The 18869-nt window shown below is 40.2% G+C and overlaps 2 protein-coding genes across 2 annotated transcripts; both read right to left on the bottom strand.

Annotated features, from left to right (window-relative positions):
* Positions 1–7414: 7414 nt before the first annotated feature.
* LOC140581489 (serine/threonine-protein kinase pim-2-like) lies at positions 7415–10850 on the bottom strand. Its single transcript, XM_072704322.1, has 8 exons — positions 10766–10850; positions 10178–10399; positions 9823–9917; positions 9651–9701; positions 9160–9538; positions 8296–8472; positions 8092–8203; positions 7415–7948 (listed from the first exon to the last, which is right to left on the bottom strand). Exons 1-7 carry the CDS (start codon positions 10818–10820, stop codon positions 8094–8096), a joined length of 1089 nt encoding a protein of 362 aa, XP_072560423.1. The 5' UTR covers positions 10821–10850; the 3' UTR covers positions 7415–7948; positions 8092–8093.
* Positions 10851–14331: 3481 nt separating this feature from the next.
* Positions 14332–17780, bottom strand: LOC111836697 (serine/threonine-protein kinase pim-2-like). Its single transcript, XM_023798209.2, has 8 exons — positions 17671–17780; positions 17084–17305; positions 16729–16823; positions 16557–16607; positions 16066–16444; positions 15202–15378; positions 14998–15109; positions 14332–14854 (listed from the first exon to the last, which is right to left on the bottom strand). Exons 1-7 carry the CDS (start codon positions 17723–17725, stop codon positions 15000–15002), a joined length of 1089 nt encoding a protein of 362 aa, XP_023653977.2. The 5' UTR covers positions 17726–17780; the 3' UTR covers positions 14332–14854; positions 14998–14999.
* Between the last annotated feature and the right edge of the window lie 1089 nt (positions 17781–18869).

The following is an 18869-nucleotide window of genomic DNA, read 5'->3' as shown; positions in this document are numbered from 1 at the left end:
CTGTATGCACAACTGGATATTTCAGTCTGAATTACGAGCAAGGAGCGATTAGGTAGGCGGGGATGGAAGGGCGCCCCCGAATACCAGTTCGCCAGATTTTTTATTGTGTGGATGCGTCCTGTCTTACTCTCATAGGATAGAAAAAAATAAGATGCGTCCACAAAAGGAGCTACTGTGGGTTGTAACATTGTTAATTGAAGGAACTGTTTTCTTGTTACTAGTAAAGGCGTGTACATGCGTGTGTAGAGTTGTCTCGAGTTGATATTCTCACTCCAGTCAGCTGGCCAAAGTTGGCAACCCTGCCCATAATCAGGACAAAAACAGGTATTGGCCATAGTCTGCACTGCGCTGCCTGGGATAGGCTCCAGCCCCCCATCCTCAGCCATGACCATGTTGTAGATAGGGAGGATTGTCACACCAAATGGGAAGCACGGAGTAGGGAAGCAGGAGAAAGAGCTGAAGAATCGGGGAATGAGGGATTTATTGGGAGACCAGTACGAAGAATAGACGTGAATTACAGGACTATGGTAAGACTACCAGGGAAGCACGAACTTGGTTAAACAAGATTAGAGACAGCTGATAACACGGGGATTCCACGCTTGGTTAAGGGGGGGGGGCTGGCTCACAGGAGGAGCGGCACGATCGGGACGTGACAGGATTGATTAGATTATTATTTTTTTTTTGCATGGAATTACTGCAGGAACAGGATTCAAAACATAAACAGGACTCTACGGCCAATATAGAGACTCCAACTCACTGAATTAAATGTATTTAGGCAACTGCAAGGAACTCAGAGGAAACAAAAACTACCCACAGATAGCAGGGGGCAGTGATCCAGCCCACAGATGTGGAAGTTTGATGCTACTCTGCACCCAGTGCATTACCACAGCACTTCTGTGTTAAAATGACTTCCTATTTATCTGAATACTTTAGGATTATGCTGCATGAAATTCACTAGCGCTACAGCAGTTAATCATTATGGCCTCAGTGTTGTGACGGGCAGTTTTATATTTCACCACCTTACAGGAAAACTTACCAAGATTTTATGCCGAGTACAATCAAGTGCATGATCACAAGGGCTTTGTAAATGGGACTGTGCTTAGTGGGAGTAACACTAATCCAGATTATGATGACTGAACACAAGATTGCATTGTTGCACAAAAAAAATCAGTAATGCAACTGAGAAGAAAGTAATGGGCGCTTTAGAGAGGAAGAGGCTACATGAAAATGTCAGTAGAGGATGCTCTTTCTCTTGTATTAGACAGATTCCTTGTCTTAAAGAAGAAGCAGCTGAAAAACAAATACTATATTTCCTGTAGATACAGATACAATCACTTTTAGAGCATCTAGATTGTAAACTCTGTAGTATATCCTGCACCAGATAGCGTGTATATTTTAGTGATAACACTGGTTAATGGACTTATTTTTGGGTGTGTTTAAGTTGTATTTATTAAAACGTGTTAATATGTTTTTGCTTAATTTGACGTATTATTTCTCTCTGTGTTACTTTGGAAGTCGAAGCAGATAAGGTTTATCGGCCTTTTTTGTTTAATTCACCCAAAGGACACAAAACTCTACTGACATGCAGCCATGATATTGCAGTTTTCAACTCTATGTACTTGTACGTACAGCATCCAAATGAGGCTCCTGAACTTCTCATTCATAAATTTGATAAGGCTCTTCCTAAAGAAAGATTCTTAATAGATGTGGACAGAAAACAATGTCTGACCATCCTCTCCATGATTGACAGTAGGACAGAAGAAACAGCTGTGTTTTACTGTGCTGTGAGGCCCAGTGTGACACAGGGTGTGTCAGATGGTACAAGAACTCAGCTACAGATACTATGAGAAACGGTAGTGACACATTGTGCTAGAAGCTAGAAGCACTGTGTCATAACAAACAGTACAGTACAGTACCTGTGAGGGAAGTCATGTGACATGTTTAATCTCATTACATCAACAAGTCAACTCAATCTCAATAGAGCAGGGTGAACAGCAGGGCTGATTTCTGTGCTACATGGAGAAGTCATTTATCTTAGTTATTATAACCATCACCACAGGTAACCAACCATTCTAAAACGCTTCAGTGACAATGGTACAGAAAATTAAATAGTATTATTAGTTGGTAAATTTCATTTCCACATTATGTTTATTTTTGTGTTGTTCATGTTTTCTGTTTTCAGGATTAACTGCGACATCAGTCCTGATAAACAACATGTTTCCAGTAATTATGGAGAATCAGTGACATTGAGCTGCAACTACAGAGCAAGCAGTGAAAACATTTATTTTTTCTGGTACAGACAGCACTCTAATCAGGCACCACAGTATCTACTTTATAAAGGTGCCAGGTCAAGCACTTATGAGAACATCCCAGATAAACGATTCAAATCTACGACATCCAGGAACTCCACCCAGCTCACCATTCCCAGTCTTACCATAACAGACACAGCCATCTACTACTGTGCTCTGAGGGATGCACAGTGATCAAAAGTTACTGCAATGCTGTACAAAAACCCACCTGACAAGAAGTTCTTCTCATTGGGCATCAAAGTGTAGCTTCCTATAATCAGGGATGAGAGCAGCAGATGTTCAGAGGTAAAGGTGGTTATTGTGGTTACATCAGTCAGTGGAGTTGATTGCTGTCTCAGCTATGTATCTACCATTTTGCTTATGAGTGAAACATTCAGATATTTTTGAAATAATCAGTAATTACAGGATAAATTCTGAATATTTTCTGTCACGTCAGATTATTTCACGTTTTATGTCTTTAAGTTTTAAGATAATCTAAATTTGGTTCAAGTAACAATAAGAAAATATCTATTTTAAATCTACATTTCAATCAGTTTCAATCTCTGTTAGAAAATTTAAGATCCATCTGGCAAGCAGTTGGTGCTTAATATATAACATTTTATTAATAATCTTATAAAAATCTTTGATACAATTGTAGTTTTGATATTGTATCTCGTTGAACACTGGCAAGGTCATAGTCCATGAGTTCTGTTCCACTTCATATTAGTTGCTGAAGGTTAAACCAAAAACTCCTCAAAGATGATTTATAATAAAGCTGGAATCATGGAGTTTAAGGACTAAACCATTCAAACAGGAATCACCCTGATGTTTTCCATTCAAACAACAATAAAGCATAACAAAATTCTAAGAGAGAAAGAGAGAGAGGGAGGGCTGTCAGGGTGAAACAAGCTGTGTCACAGTGGAACAAGCGTGTTGTTTTGGGGCAGTAGAGGAGTTTCCTGTTAGACCCAACCTTGGTAGCAGAGTATTCAGTTTAGTCTGTCTCTCTCCATCTGCCATGATGTTACTCTGTTCATTTCTTCTCTCTTCAGCACTTGTGGGTAGGTGAAATCATGTGTATAGTTTTTTGGTGTGCTACTATTATTTTACTTAAATTGGGTTTTAAAAACAATTATGACATTTATTGTATTACTTATTAGTAACGGAACATTTTCCCTCTGTAAAGTGCTTGTAATTATATCGAATGACCTTAGAAATATGTTATTAATCTGACCAAGACCATGGAAACTGTTTCTTGAACCAAATATTTCTTTCCACATATCACAGTATTGAGGATTCCATTACCTCTTTTACTGACACATTATACAGGGTGGAAATGTGGCACTGTCCTGTAATTACAGTGGATAACCTACAATGGTATCGTCAGAATCCCAGTTCAGCACCAGTGTTTCTCCTGCTTATCTATGAGACTGCAAAACTCAAGAGAGAAGCCGGCCTTGAATATTTATTGAAGTTAACAAGAAGAAAGGGTACTACTGTACTCTGAATCCCGCAGTGATGGGAAACTCACTGGAAAAGCCAGTAGAAATAGTTTAAAATAATATTTTAGTTTTCTGATTTTTACACATTTGCAATGTTGAGAAACATTATTATACCAGAAAATAAATTTGAATATGTACACCCTGGAATTTTATGCTGCAAGTGCATGTAGCCACTGATATTACAATTAAGATGACTCCTACAACCAGGCCCAACTCAGTGGATGAACTGATAACCATAAGGAAAGAGAATTTTAAGCTAAGGCTAAAGTGTAAATTCTCTCCTCAATACAGGGTACCTGTGAGGTATTAAAAAGTTTTAAGATTTCTTAAATTTAATCAATTAAGGTCTTGAAAAGTCATATAAAGTCTTCAATTTAAGTTTTCTGTTTTAGAGGTCAAAAACATTCATAGTGGTCCCATCCTTCCTCATCCGTTCCTTTGCTTTCTGCAGTTTCAGTTACCCTCAGTCCAAAAATAATAAATTGAAAATTCCAGGAATAATTAATAACTTTTAAATTGAATGCCATTCTGAGTAGTGTGATGAAATCTCACACTGTTCCGCCCATCACACGAATCGCCCATCACATAAACGCTTTATACACTACACTACTATTTATTTTTTTTTTTTAATGAAATACTTTATTTAAAAAAACCATTACCAATACTGGTGATGAAGGGTGAATATAATGTAGTAAGATATTTTTAGAGAGAGACCGCATTTACATACAGCGTTTTGAAATACATGTTCTATTGGCTTCAATCTCATTTTGTCCCTTTTCTATAAAAAAAAAGATTTGTCATAGGTATGTAGTAGAGATGCGCGGATGGCGGTTATATCCGCGGGTTGGGTGGATCGGGTAATAAAAAATACATTTTAATTAATTGCGGGTGGATGAGATCAATCATTAATGATGCAAATATCAACTACATTCTCTAAAATACGAACATGTTTTAAATGCATTTTTCATCAGGCAGACAGTTGCTAATTTGCGCTCTCGTTTTAAAAAAATACGTGCGTGGCGGGAGGAGGGGGGTCCATTTCTTAAAGCAGAAATGGAGGCGAAACAGATCCGAGAGAGACTAAAAAAGGGAGAATTAAAAACAAAAGGAAGGAAAGAAAAGTGCTGTGTGGGAGCGGTTTAGCGAAGTGCCTATCGCCTGTTACCTATCGTCTGTATAAGTGCCTACGAGTTTCTTTTGGGGAAAAAAGTTCTTAATTGTTCTGTCTTTTTTTAAAATCTATTTGGAAAGCATAATATTCTGTATTATTTGAATAGATAGGGCTAATAAATTTGCCGTTATCCAGTCATTGTGTGTTTATGTGTTGCAGCGACAGAAACGGTGATATTCCCATTAAAGTCTGAATGGAGTAGGCCTTGTTTATTTTATTGAGAAAATGTTGGTTAATCTGGCCAAAGACAAAATTTGTTTTATGAATAAATGTTCATTTAAAGCAGCATACGATATGCGTATTATTTTACTATCAGAGATGCGCAGATTAGCTCTAAAGTCACTGAATCTGCTGTTAAAAACGAAGAAGCGGGTGCGGATATCTATATCAGAAAATTATAGGTGCGGGCGGGTGGATGATTTGTTTAAAGCCGCGGATTCGGGTGACATTTTAGCTGATCCGCGCATCTCTAGTATGTATGTATAGGGAAAAAAATAGCTTTTATTGGGTTAGGTACTATCCGCAGTTTCAGGCATCTGCCGAGGGTCTTGGAACGATCTCCCCATGGATAAGGAGGAGATACTGTATTTTAGTCTGATGTTGAAAGATATTTTAGTTCAAATGTGACTGACTCTTAAGGGCTATACTACTATATTAAGTCTGTTTTTAATCACAGACCTTTGATGTCCACAGGCAGATATGCATGCTGTTACTCCTATAACGGTGCGTACGCACGAAAATGTTGCGTTCATCTGTTTCCACGCTCACTTCGAGATGTATAAAAACTAAACTTGGCGTACTGCTACGCACATTCTCACGGCAGCTCCAGACATGGCGTACGCACGTTTCTGCTCGGTTTTGTAACCAGACGGCACCCAGTGGCAAATCCATTGATACTGTGGTTTCCCTTTTTATACTCACAATCATGACTTAAATCACCTTTAACCAATACACCGACATTAATTGTATGTTGTTTACAAATGTATGGCACCTGATTTTTAATCAATTTGTAACAATAAAATGGTGCAAAAAATGACCAAAGTATTACAACTACCATGGCAGCTCTTGCGTTATTGGAAGACATAGAACATAAGAACATAAAAAATTTACAAACGAGAGGGGGCCATTCGGCCCATCAAGCTCGTTTGGGGAGAACTTAACTAATAGCTCAGAGTTGTTAAAATCTTATCTAGCTCTGATTTAAAGGAACCCAGGGTTTTAGCTTGCGCTACACTAGCAGGAAGACTATTACATACTCTAACTACACGCTGTGTAAAGAAGTGCTTCCTCAAATTTGTTTTAAAATGTTCTCCCGAAATGGAGAACTATAAGAATTATAATGGAAGAATTAGAAGAGAGCGTGTATTCATGGATCATAGTGATTTCTTGGCCCATGATGATGACTGGCTTCTAAGTCGATTCAGATCTCCAAGAGCAATCCTTTTGGAGCTGTGTGCTGAACTGGGGCTGGCATTACAAAGGCAGATGATGAGGAATTGCGCCATACTTGTTCCTTTACATGTTCTGTCCACTCTCGGGTTCTTAGCTACAGGTGCTTTTCAGCGAGAACTTGCTGATCGATCAGGTATTTCTCAGTCAACATCAAGTTGCGCCATGCCAGCTGTATGGGACGGCATAATCCGCTTGTCACCCAGATATATAAAATTTTCTTACGCTGTGGTTGAACAGGCAAACATTAAAGCACAATTTGCAGCGATGTCTGGTTTTCCCAATGTAATCGGAGCCATCGACTGCACGCACATTGCTATAAAGGCACCTTCAGAGAACGAATTTGCTTATGTAAATAGAAAGCACTTTCACTCTATTAATGTACAAATTATGTGCGATTCGAACATGCCCCAGGTCTTCCACCCAGTTCTCACTACAGTCATGGCTGTGCTCACAACTACCGTTGTGTATCACGGAAGCCAGTACTAATCCGATGGTTATTCAATCACTGAAGATCTGGGCTCAGTTTAGAAAACACTTTGACCTGCAGGGATCCTCTATCTTAGCCCCGGTGCTCAATAATTGCAACTTTAAGCCATCCACTGCAGACTCTGCCTTCCGGCTCTGGTTTGTCAGAGGAATAAAAACTATTGCTGATTTGTACAATGATAAGAAGTTCATGTCCTTTAATGAGTTGTCCACTAAATTCCATCTACCATCAACACATCTCTTTCGCTTTTTCCAAGTTAGACATTTTGTTCAGAAAGTGTTTCCTCACTTTCCAGATCTCCCCTCTCGAACATTGCTAGACACTATTTGCACAGCTGATCCCAGTCAGAAAAGAATAATTTCTTTCATTTATAAAGCCATGGACAGGGCGGTTTTCCCCCAACGAACAAAAGAATTGTGGGAAAGAGACCTAGGGTTTATGGTGGATGAAGGCCAGTGGGGCAACATTCTTGCAACAGATAGGGGGCAATAATGAAAAAGAAAATGGGCATGGATCTTTTTGTACCATCGTTATAAATTGTATTGACGCTCAATAAAAAATACAAAAAATAAATAAATCCAGGAGCCAGTCACAGAGGGTGGGGTGCAGGCTGAGTGTGGTCAGTTTGTGGATGAGTTTGTGGGGGATGACCATGTTGAAGGCGGAACTGTAATCAACAAAAAGCATCCTGATGTAGGAGTCCTTGTTTTCCAGGTGGGAGAGGGAATAGTGAAGGGCAGCGGCAATGGGGTCTGATGTGGACCTCTTGGGCCGGTAGGCATACTGCAGGTTGCCAGAGTGTCTAAGATGGATGTTCCTCTGGATGTGGGCCAGCATCAACCTTTCCTGGCTGAGGAAAAGGTTGAAGATTGCAGTAAGAACATCAGCCAGCTTCTTAGCACACGCTTTGAGGGCCGCCCAGGGTTGTTGTCTGGTCCTGCTGCCTTGCGAGGGCTTGATCTTCCTCAGTGCCTTTTATTGTTTATTATTCAGTGCCTCAGTCTGTCATTTTATTGGAGAGGCAGCTTGAATCTTTGTTGGCCTGAAACTGTGGGAATACAGAAAATAAAAGCATTTATTGACAATTACTTATGCAAATTTTAATTAAACTTAATTAAGCAATTGCACTGACTAGTCCCCTGGCTTTAAGCAACAACAAGTTTCTAAAGTAAAACTGCTCATTAGACTGACCCTCAGTCCTTTGGCCTGCACTGCTGTAGCCATGGATGAAGCATAATCTGATCTATCGTTGGCCGGTTTGCTGGGATAAGAGTCAGGCACCAACGAATTAGATGCTGCAAGTCTGAAACAACAAGAATAGAACATCATTGCTCTTAGGTGAGTTTTCTTTCTCATGGTATCTGAGATTAATATTGCAAAACGTCAGACATTCACCAGGTGACACCGATGCTGGGACTTCCAGAGGTTTGCAGATGGCTTCCATAAAGTTCCAGAAGGGTATTGTGCCACACACCATCCTGTAAAGCGTCACTCCCACAGACCACACTGTGAAGGGGCTAGACAAGTACTTTCTAAACAGGAAAACCTCTGGGGGGCAATACAATGCTGTTCCTGAAACACAAATACAAGTGGGTGACTTACTCTAAAATCTTGGATCAAGTAGAAAAGACGTAGGTAAAAAAACAATTATGAACATTCTTATACCCTGTAGAGATTGGTTTGTCTAGTATCAACTGGCATTGTTAGGTTTCCAGCAAGTACAGACGCTCCTCTACTTATGAAGGAGTTACGTTCCGAATGGCAGTTTGTAACTTGAAATGTTTGTGAGTCGTTCTTCAACATTATTTTAAGGGTATACGCAAGTATAAAGAACTAGGTCGCTGGAAGTACGCACGCTACGCTGCTGCGCTGTAGGAATATTGGCCAGAAGTCGTATTAGGTGGAATTGGCGCGCAGAAAAAAAAATGAATGCTGCGGACGGGAAACGGGAGCCCAACGAACACAATTTGGACTTAAAGTCCTCTTCGCTCGTATGTCTGAAAGTTCGTAAGTCTAAAGTTCATAAGTAGAGGTGCATCTGTAATTGTCTTTGTAATTAGACAGATGCTCCATTTAGGCAGGTGGTTATTTTTACTGAAGTAAGTCAGCTATCTTGATTAAGGAAACAACAGAAGCACCTCTTCTAGGAATTAATCTAGAAAACAACTGGCAGAACATTTGGCTTCTTGACATTGGACTGTCTGTTGTTCTAAACAAAAGGATGATTTTATGGGTTTTTCAGCGGTCTGTGTCACTGACCTGCAAAATAAGTGTATGGATCGTCCTTCAGAATATCCCCACAGCCAAAGTCCAACAGCTTCACTTGTAGGGTCTTAGTATGTATTAGGATATTACTGGGCTTGATATCCCGATGAATAATGCCTTTGCTCTGGCAGTGGTTCAGGGCATTGAGCAGCTGCATGAGCACATGCTGAGCCACCTCCTCACTAAGGAAGTTCCCTTGGCTCCTGATGTATTGCATGAGATCCATGCATGGCTCAGGTCTTTCCAGCACCAACACATACTCGCTGGGCAAGTCAAACCATTCAATCAGCTTCAGAATGGAAGAACAAGTTGGCTCTGAGTTTAAGTGAACCATCAAAGCCACCTCCACAGGGAGTGGCTTCTCTTGTCCAGGCTGCAAACAAGGAAGTATACATCCATTAAAATGCAGAACACATCACCATTGCATGATTATACTCCTTTTGTTTTGAACCCTTGTGCTTCAGGGTCAAAATGATGGCAATTACCATTCTTAGCTGCCTGGCACATTTCTCCTTGGGGATGTATTTGATGGCCACCTGGAAGGAAGAAACATAGTAATTTATGGTGAAATGGCTTTCCTGTACATCACCTATAATAAGCACATGAAATAGTCGTTGGGGACCTTCAGTGTAAACAAAGATAAATTTGGTGACATACCAGCATCCCATCACTCTTTCTTATCCCCGCATACACTGTGCCAAACCCTCCCTTTCCAAGTAGTTCCCCTTTAGTGTAGAGATCTTCTAAGGATGCTGTAACACAGAGCAGACATAGTACATTGGATTTTCACCTGCTTAGTAGTTAATTATGTGAAATCTTTCATTAATTTGCTTAGCAGAAGCTCATGTGTCTGGGATCTTGGATTAATCCAATAGTGATTTTACTCTTTAAAATGCTTTTAATGCATTTAATGCATTCATATGCAAATACATAGGGGTTCAACGGAAAAAATCAGAGTATTCCATTGTTCACTACTGATTACTAGCTAAGAAACCTATGTTTAGATGCAAACCTCTGCAGGGATCACTTAAATCCTTGGACGGGGGTGATTCATTTTCACTTTGTGCTGCTTTGGTTTTCTGTAGCACTTTTTTCCTTCTCCTGGTGGTTTTATTCTTACGCCCCTTGACACCACCTCCCTGTATTTGGCCCTGAGGTTCCGTCTTCCTCTGTCTTTTCCTTCCTCCCTCCTGACCATCCACAGGGGCAGCCCCCTCACACTCAGGTTGAGGGACTAAAATTTACACATACAACAAAGAGAGTTGATTATGTAAGTATTCTGTCATTGTTCTGCACGTTTTAAAACCAATAACCCACTTATTTTGAAAATGACTTTACTGCGACACCTGCGACACGTTACTGTAGAAAGTAATGCACTGGCAAATTAGTTCTTAGCAAGCTAATTCTCAAAAGAAGTCACATGTTTTCCTTTATTATACATACATAGCAATTAGGTTTTTTTTTTTTAAAGTTTGTAACAGAAGTATCTACACTAATGACATTTACACTCACGACACTGACAAATGGCTAGGATAGTACATTAATGCTATGTAAAATTATGTTTTGTACACATACAAACAGTACAGTTATTGTGCCATACCTGGTCGTTTGCGACTTCTCAGCTCCATTTCTAAACTGAACAGTGCTTTTTTCATTAAATGAATACACGACCAACCAGCAGAAATACAGCGCAAAACTGACGACAAATCTTGGAACTTACGCGTATAAGAATGTCAGCAACTGTGACGCAAAAATCGGTCTCATCGTCATAATGCCTCATCATCCAATAGTATCCATATTCATTCCGCACATCCAATAGCATCTGGCTGCAGATCTCCACCAGGCAAGAGCATCTGGCTGCAGGAGGAGCTCCACTACAGGGACGGAAACACGTGACTCCACAAGTGAGTCCGGACATGACGTTATGCAAACTTACGCCATGGAGGCAGTACCGGATATCGCGTGAACTCCAAGCACAGCCTGCTGCCTGGATTTGTCAGTGGGAGGGTGTTTAGCTTTGTCGAAAGAAAAAAGTAGGTAGAACAAGCAACAACGGTAGCATTCGACCGGTGATTTTTTTTCCCCAAATTTAGCTTTAAATTGGTTACTTATGCTAAGACTGACTGTCTACTGAAAAAGAAAAAATATTTATAAAATTATAAATAAATTTATAAATATTTGTCTTGTGCGCACAAGTTATTATTTGGAAGGAATAGATTAGCTGTGTTATAAGAGGTTTATTTCAGGACGCCGTACTACGTTTGCTAGACCTGGCATTAGGGTACAGTAAGATACAACAGCCTTGTAATTAATATTACTGGAAGGGGTAAATACAACGCTGCCGCGTACTACTTTGACATTAAGGCTGAGGTTTACAGTCCGTATGAATGGTCGTGACAGGTGAAGCGATATGAACAATATTTTTTTCTTTCATTATCGGTAGTCAATAATAAAACAGGTATAAACAGGTAAAATAAATACAATAAATAGGTGTCAGTAATAACAAGAAATGTTAGGGGAACTTGGTAAGGCGAACAAATCAACAAACCGAATAGTGTTAAACATAGTAGGCTATGTCTTGACGCAACCGAACCAAACATCGGTGTCAACAATATTAAAGATGCACAAAATATAGCCTGCGTGCAATAAATTGTGACCAAGTTATATAAGTTATTATGTAGTACTTTTGATTATTTGAATATGATTCGCAAATTGACGGAATATAGGCTTCTGCCTACTAATATTGACACTGATGTTTTGTTCGGTTGCGTTAAGACAGATTATGTTTTCTACTTTAATTGGTTTGCTGATTTGTTCACCTCACCGAGTTTAAGTAACATTTTTTGATATTACTGACACCTATTTATTGTATTTACTGTACCTGTTTATCATAGTGTATTATTATGATTAACGATAATGACCGAAGGAAAAATATTGTCACATCTGTGCTTATGCTGCTTCACCTCTGTCGCGACCATAAACACGGACTGTATAATTCACCCTTAATGCCAAAGAAACAGTTTGCAGCATAAAAAAAAAATGGAAAATGAGTTCATGGTGTTCCTTGTTGACTGTAAATAAATGTCTCTCCAGTTTGATTTGTTTAGACGTCGAGACATAGTTTTGGTAGACATAGTTGTCATATTACTCAAACACAGAGTAAATTATCTTGTGCGCACAGAATAACTTGTGAGCACAAGAAAATAACTTGTGCCACACGATTAAAAAAAAAAAAAAATCACCCTATGGGACTTCGGGGGCTCCGTATTAAAGTGAGAATTTCACACGTACCGAAATAATAAAAATAACACATGCTCTTAAGGGCTATACTACTATATTAAGTCCGTTTTTAATCACAGACCTTTGATGTCCACAGGCAGACATGCATACTGTTACTCAGGAACCAGGGGCCTACTGTATAACGGTGCATACGCACGAAAATGTTGCGTTCATCTGTTTCCACGCTCACTTCGAGATGTATAAAAACTAAACTTGGCGTACTGCTACGCACATTCTCACGGCAGCTCCATACATGGCGTACGCACGTTTCTGCTCGGTTTTGTAACCAGACGGCACCCAGTGGCAAATCATTGATACTGTGGTTTCCCTTTTTATACTCACAATCATGACTTAAATCACCTTTAACCAATACACCGACATTAATTGTATATTGTTTACAAATGTATGGCACCTGATTTTTAATCAATTTGTAACAATAAAATGGTGCAAAAAATGACCAAAGTATTAAAACTACCATGGCAGCTCTTGCGTTATTGGAAGACATAGAACATAAGAACATAAAAAATTTACAAACGAGAGGGGGCCATTCGGCCCATCAAGCTCGTTTGGGGAGAACTTAACTAATAGCTCAGAGTTGTTAAAATCTTATCTAGCTCTGATTTAAAGGAACCCAGGGTTTTAGCTTGCGCTACACTAGCAGGAAGACTATTACATACTCTAACTACACGCTGTGTAAAGAAGTGCTTCCTCAAATTTGTTTTAAAATGTTCTCCCGAAATGGAGAACTATAAGAATTATAATGGAAGAATTAGAAGAGAGCGTGTATTCATGGATCATAGTGATTTCTTGGCCCATGATGATGACTGGCTTCTAAGTCGATTCAGATCACCAAGAGCAATCCTTTTGGAGCTGTGTGCTGGACTGGGGCTGGCATTACAAAGGCAGATGATGAGGAATTGCACCATACTTGTTCCTTTACAAGTTCTGTCCACTCTCAGGTTCTTAGCTACAGGTGCTTTTCAGCGAGAACTTGCTGATCGATCAGGTATTTCTCAGTCAACACCAAGTTGCGCCATGCCAGCTGTATGGGACGGCATAATCCGCTTGTCACCCAGATATATAAAATTTTCTTACACTGTGGTTGAACAGGCAAACATTAAAGCACAATTTGCAGCGATGTCTGGTTTTCCCAATGTAATCGGAGCCATCGACTGCACACACATTGCTATAAAGGCACCTTCAGAGAACGAATTTGCTTATGTAAATAGAAAGCACTTTCACTCTATTAATGTACAAATTATGTGCGATTTGAACATGCCCCAGGTCTTCCACCCAGTTCTCACTACAGTCATGGCTGTGCTCACAACTACCGTTGTGTATCACGGAAGCCAGTACTAATCCGATGGTTATTCAATCACTGAAGATCTGGGCTCAGTTTAGAAAACACTTTGACCTGCAGGGATCTTCTATCTTAGCCCCGGTGCTCAATAATTGCAACTTTAAGCCATCCACTGCAGACTCTGCCTTCCAGCTCTGGTCTGTCAGAGGAATAAAAACTATTGCTGATTTGTACAATGATAATATGTTCATGTCCTTTAACGAGTTGTCCACTAAATTCCATCTACCATCAACACATCTCTTTCGCTTTTTCCAAGTGAGACATTTTGTTCAGAAAGTGTTTCCTCACTTTCCAGATCTCCCCTCTCCAACATTGCTAGACACTATTTGCACAGCTGATCCCAGTCAGAAAAGAATTATTTCTTTCATTTATAAAGCCATGGACAGGGCGGTTTTGCCCCAACGAACAAAAGAATTGTTGGAAAGAGACCTAGGGTTTATGGTGGATGAAGACCAGTGGGGCAACATTCTTGCAACGGATAGGGGGCAATAATGAAAAAGAAAATGGGCATGGATCTTTTTGTACCATCGTTATAAATTGTATTGACGCTCAATAAAAAATACAAAAAATAAATAAATCCAGGAGCCAGTCACAGAGGGTGGGGTGCAGGCTGAGTGTGGTCAGTTTTTGGATGAGTTTGTGGGGGGATGACCATGTTGAAGGCGGAGCTGTAATCAACAAAAAGCATCCTGATGTAGGAGTCCTTGTTTTCCAGGTGGGAGAGGGAATAGTGAAGGGCAGCAGCAATGGGGTCTGATGTGGACCTGTTGGGCCGGTAGGCATACTGCAGGTTGCCAGAGTGTCTAGGATGGATGTTCCTCTGGATGTGGGCCAGCATCAACCTTTCCTGGCTGAGGAAAAGGTTGAAGATTGCGGTAAGAACATCAGCCAGCTTCTTAGCACACGCTTTGAGGGCCTGCCCAGGGTTGTTGTCTGGTCCTGCTGCCTTGCGGGGGCTTGATCTTCCTCAGTGCCTTTTATTGTTTATTATTCAGTGCCTCAGTCTGTCATTTTATTGGAGAGGCAGCTTGAATCTTTGTTGGCCTGAAACTGTGGGAATACAGAAAATAAAAGCATTTATTGACAATTACTTATGCAAATTTTAATTAAACTTAATTAAGCAATTGTACTGACTAGTCCCCTGGCTTTAAGCAACAACAAGTTTCTAAAGTAAAACTGCTCATTAGACTGACCCTCAGTCCTTTGGCCTGCACTGCTGTAGCCATGGATGAAGCATAATCTGATCTATCGTTGGCCGGTTTACTGGGATAAGAGTCAGGCACCAACGAATTAGATGCTGCAAGTCTGAAACAACAAGAATAGAACATCATTGCTCTTAGGTGAGTTTTCTTTCTCATGGTATCTGAGATTAATATTGCAAAACGTCAGACATTCACCAGGTGACACCGATGCTGGGACTTCCAGAGGTTTGCCGATGGCTTCCATAAAGTTCCAGAAGGGTATTGTGCCACACACCATCCTGTAAAGCGTCACTCCCACAGACCACACTGTGAAGGGGCTAGACAAGTACTTTCTATACAGGAAAACCTCTGGGGGGCAGTACAATGCTGTTCCTGAAACACAAATACAAGTGGGTGACTTACTCTAAAATCTTGGATCAAGTAGAAAAGACGTAGGTAAAAAAACAATTATGAACATTCTTATACCCTGCAGAGATTGGTTTGTCTAGTATCAACTGTCATTGTTAGGTTTCCAGCAAGTACAGACGCTCCTCTACTTATGAAGGAGTTACGTTCCGAATGGCAGTTCGTAACTTGAAATGTTTGTGAGTCGTTCTTCAACATTATTTTAAGGGTATACGCAAGTATAAAGAACTAGGTCGCTGGAAGTACGCACGCTACGCTGCTGCACTGTAGGAGTATTGGCCAGAAGTCGTATTAGGTGGAATTGGCGCGCAGAAAAAAAAATGAATGCTGCGGACGGGAAACGGGAGCCCAACGAACACAATTTGGACTTAAAGTCCTCTTCGCTCGTATGTCTGAAAGTTCGTAAGTCTAAAGTTCATAAGTAGAGGTGCATCTGTAATTGTCTTTGTAATTAGACAGATGCTCCATTTAGGCAGGTGGTTATTTTTACTGAAGTAAGTCAGCTATCTTGATTAAGGAAACAACAGAAGCACCTCTTCTAGGAATTAATCTAGAAAACAACTGGCAGAACATTTGGCTTCTTGACATTGGACTGTCTGTTGTTCTAAACAAAAGGATGATTTTATGGGTTTTTCAGCGGTCTGTGTCACTGACCTGCAAAATCAGTGTATAGATCGTCCTTCAGAATATCCCCACAGCCAAAGTCCAACAGCTTCACTTGTAGGGTCTTAGTATGTATTAGGATATTACTGGGCTTGATATCCCGATGAATAATGCCTTTGCTCTGGCAGTGGTTCAGGGCATTGAGCAGCTGCATGAGCACATGCAGAGCCACCTCCTCACTAAGGAAGTTCCCTTGGCTCCTGATGTATTGCATGAGATCCATGCATGGCTCAGGTCTTTCCAGCACCAACACATACTCGCTGGGCAAGTCAAACCATTCAATCAGCTTCAGAATGGAAGAACAAGTTGGCTCTGAGTTTAAGTGAACCATCAAAGCCACCTCCACAGGGAGTGGCTTCTCTTGTCCAGGCTGCAAACAAGGAAGTATACATCCATTAAAATGCAGAACACATCACCATTGCATGATTATACTCCTTTTGTTTTGAACCCTTGTGCTTCAGGGTCAAAATGATGGCAATTACCATTCTTAGCTGCTTGGCACATTTCTCCTTGGGGATGTATTTGATGGCCACCTGGAAGGAAGAAACATAGTAATTTATGGTGAAATGGCTTTCCTGTACATCACCTATAATAAGCACATGAAAAAGTCGTTGGGGACCTTCAGTGTAAACAAAGATAAATTTGGTGACATACCAGCATCCCATCACTCTTTCTTATCCCCGCATACACTGTGCCAAACCCTCCCTTTCCAAGTAGTTCCCCTTTAGTGTAGAGATCTTCTAAGGATGCTGTAACACAGAGCAGACATAGTACATTGGATTTTCACCTGCTTAGTAGTTAATTATTTGAAATCTTTCATTAATTTGCTTAGCAGAAGCTCATGTGTCTGGGATCTTGGATTAATCCAATAGTGATTTTACTCTTTAAAATGCTTTTAATGCATTTAATGCATTCATATGCAAATACATAGGGGTTCAACGGAAAAAATCAGAGTATTCCATTGTTCACTACTGATTACTAGCTAAGAAACCTATGTTTAGATGCAAACCTCTGCAGGGATCACTTAAATCCTTGGACGGGGGTGATTCATTTTCGCTTTGTGCTGCTTTGGTTTTCTGTAGCACTTTTTTCCTTCTCCTGGTGGTTTTATTCTTACGCCCCTTGACACCACCTCCCTGTAGTTGGCCCTGAGGTTCCGTCTTCCTCTGTCTTTTCCTTCCTCCCTCCTGACCATCCACAGGGGCAGCCCCCTCACACTCAGGTTGAGGGACTAAAATTTACACATACAACAAAGAGAGTTGATTATGTAAGTATTCTGTCATTGTTCTGCACGTTTTAAAACCAATAACCCACTTATTTTGAAAATGACTTTACTGCGACACCTGCGACACGTTACTGTAGAAAGTAATGCACTGGCAAATTAGTTCTTAGCAAGCTAATTCTCAAAAGAAGTCACATGTTTTCCTTTATTATACATACATAGCAATTAGGTTTTTTTTTTTAAAGTTTGTAACAGAAGTATCTACACTAATGACATTTACACTCACGACACTGACAAATGGCTAGGATAGTACATTAATGCTATGTAAAATTATGTTTTGTACACGTACAAACAGTACAGTTATTGTGCCATACCTGGTCGTTTGCGACTTCTCAGCTCCATTTCTAAACTGAACAGTGCTTTTTTCATTAAATGAATACACGACCAACCAGCAGAAATACAGCGCAAAACTGACGACAAATCTTGGAACTTACGCGTATAAGAATGTCAGCAACTGTGACGCAAAAATCGGTCCCATCGTCATAATGCCTCATCATCCAATAGTATCCATCTTCAGTCCGCACATCCAATAGCATCTGGCTGCAGATCTCCACCAGGCAAGAGCATCTGGCTGCAGGAGGAGCTCCACTACAGGGACGGAAACACGTGACTCCACAAGTGAGTCCGGACATGACGTTATGCAAACTTACGCCATGGAGGCAGTACCGGATATCGCGTGAACTCCAAGCACAGCCTGCTGCCTGGATTTGTCAGTGGGAGGGTGTTTAGCTTTGTCGAAAGAAAAAAGTAGGTAGAACAAGCAACAACGGTAGCATTCGACCGGTCATTTTTTTTTCCAACTTTAGCTTTAAACTGGTTACTTATGCTAAGACTGACTGTCTACTGAAAAAGAAAAAATATTTATAAAATTATAAATAAATTTATAAATATTTGTCTTGCGCGCACAAGTTATTATTTGGAAGGAATAGATTAGCTGTGTTATAAGAGGTTTATTTCAGGACGCCGTACTACGTTTGCTAGACCTGGCATTAGGGTACAGTAAGATACAACAGCCTTGTAATTAATATTACTGGAAGGGGTAAATACAACGCTGCCGCGGACTACTTTGACATTAAGGCTGAGGTTTACAGTCCGTATGAATGGTCGTGACAGGTGAAGCGATATGAACAATATTTTTTTCTTTCATTATCGGTAGTCAATAATAAAACAGGTATAAACAGGTAAAATAAATACAATAAATAGGTGTCAGTAATGACAAGAAATGTTAGGGGAACTTGGTGAGGCGAACAAATCAACAAACCGAATAGTGGTAAACATAGTAGGCTATGTCTTGACGCAACCGAACCAAACATCGGTGTCAACAATATTAAAGATGCACAAAATATAGCCTGCGTGCAATAAATTGTGACCAAGTTATATAAGTTATTATGTAGTACTTTTGATTATTTGAATATGATTCGCAAATTGACGGAATATAGGCTTCTGCCTACTAATATTGACACTGATGTTTTGTTCGGTTGCGTTAAGACAGATTATGTTTTCTTTATTCTTT

The sequence above is a fragment of the Paramormyrops kingsleyae genome, chromosome 21 (genome assembly GCF_048594095.1).
Source record: "Paramormyrops kingsleyae isolate MSU_618 chromosome 21, PKINGS_0.4, whole genome shotgun sequence".
Lineage (NCBI taxonomy): Eukaryota > Metazoa > Chordata > Actinopteri > Osteoglossiformes > Mormyridae > Paramormyrops > Paramormyrops kingsleyae.
The sequence above is the reverse complement of the archived record's forward strand: the minus strand, read 5'-3'. Positions and strand labels throughout refer to the sequence as shown.

Excerpts from the sequence above, each read along its gene's own strand:
- LOC140581489 (XM_072704322.1), bottom strand. The coding sequence starts at position 10,820 with ATGAAAAAAGCACTGTTCAGTTTAGAAATGGAGCTGAGAAGTCGCAAA. Across the intron at positions 10,400-10,765 it reads GAGAAGTCGCAAACGACCAG|TCCCTCAACCTGAGTGTGAG; the intron begins GTATGGCACAAT and ends TGTAAATTTTAG. Across the intron at positions 9,918-10,177 it reads TTTAAGTGATCCCTGCAGAG|CATCCTTAGAAGATCTCTAC; the intron begins GTTTGCATCTAA and ends TCTGTGTTACAG.
- LOC111836697 (XM_023798209.2), bottom strand. The coding sequence starts at position 17,725 with ATGAAAAAAGCACTGTTCAGTTTAGAAATGGAGCTGAGAAGTCGCAAA. Across the intron at positions 16,824-17,083 it reads TTTAAGTGATCCCTGCAGAG|CATCCTTAGAAGATCTCTAC; the intron begins GTTTGCATCTAA and ends TCTGTGTTACAG. Across the intron at positions 16,608-16,728 it reads GAAAGAGTGATGGGATGCTG|GTGGCCATCAAATACATCCC; the intron begins GTATGTCACCAA and ends TCTTCCTTCCAG.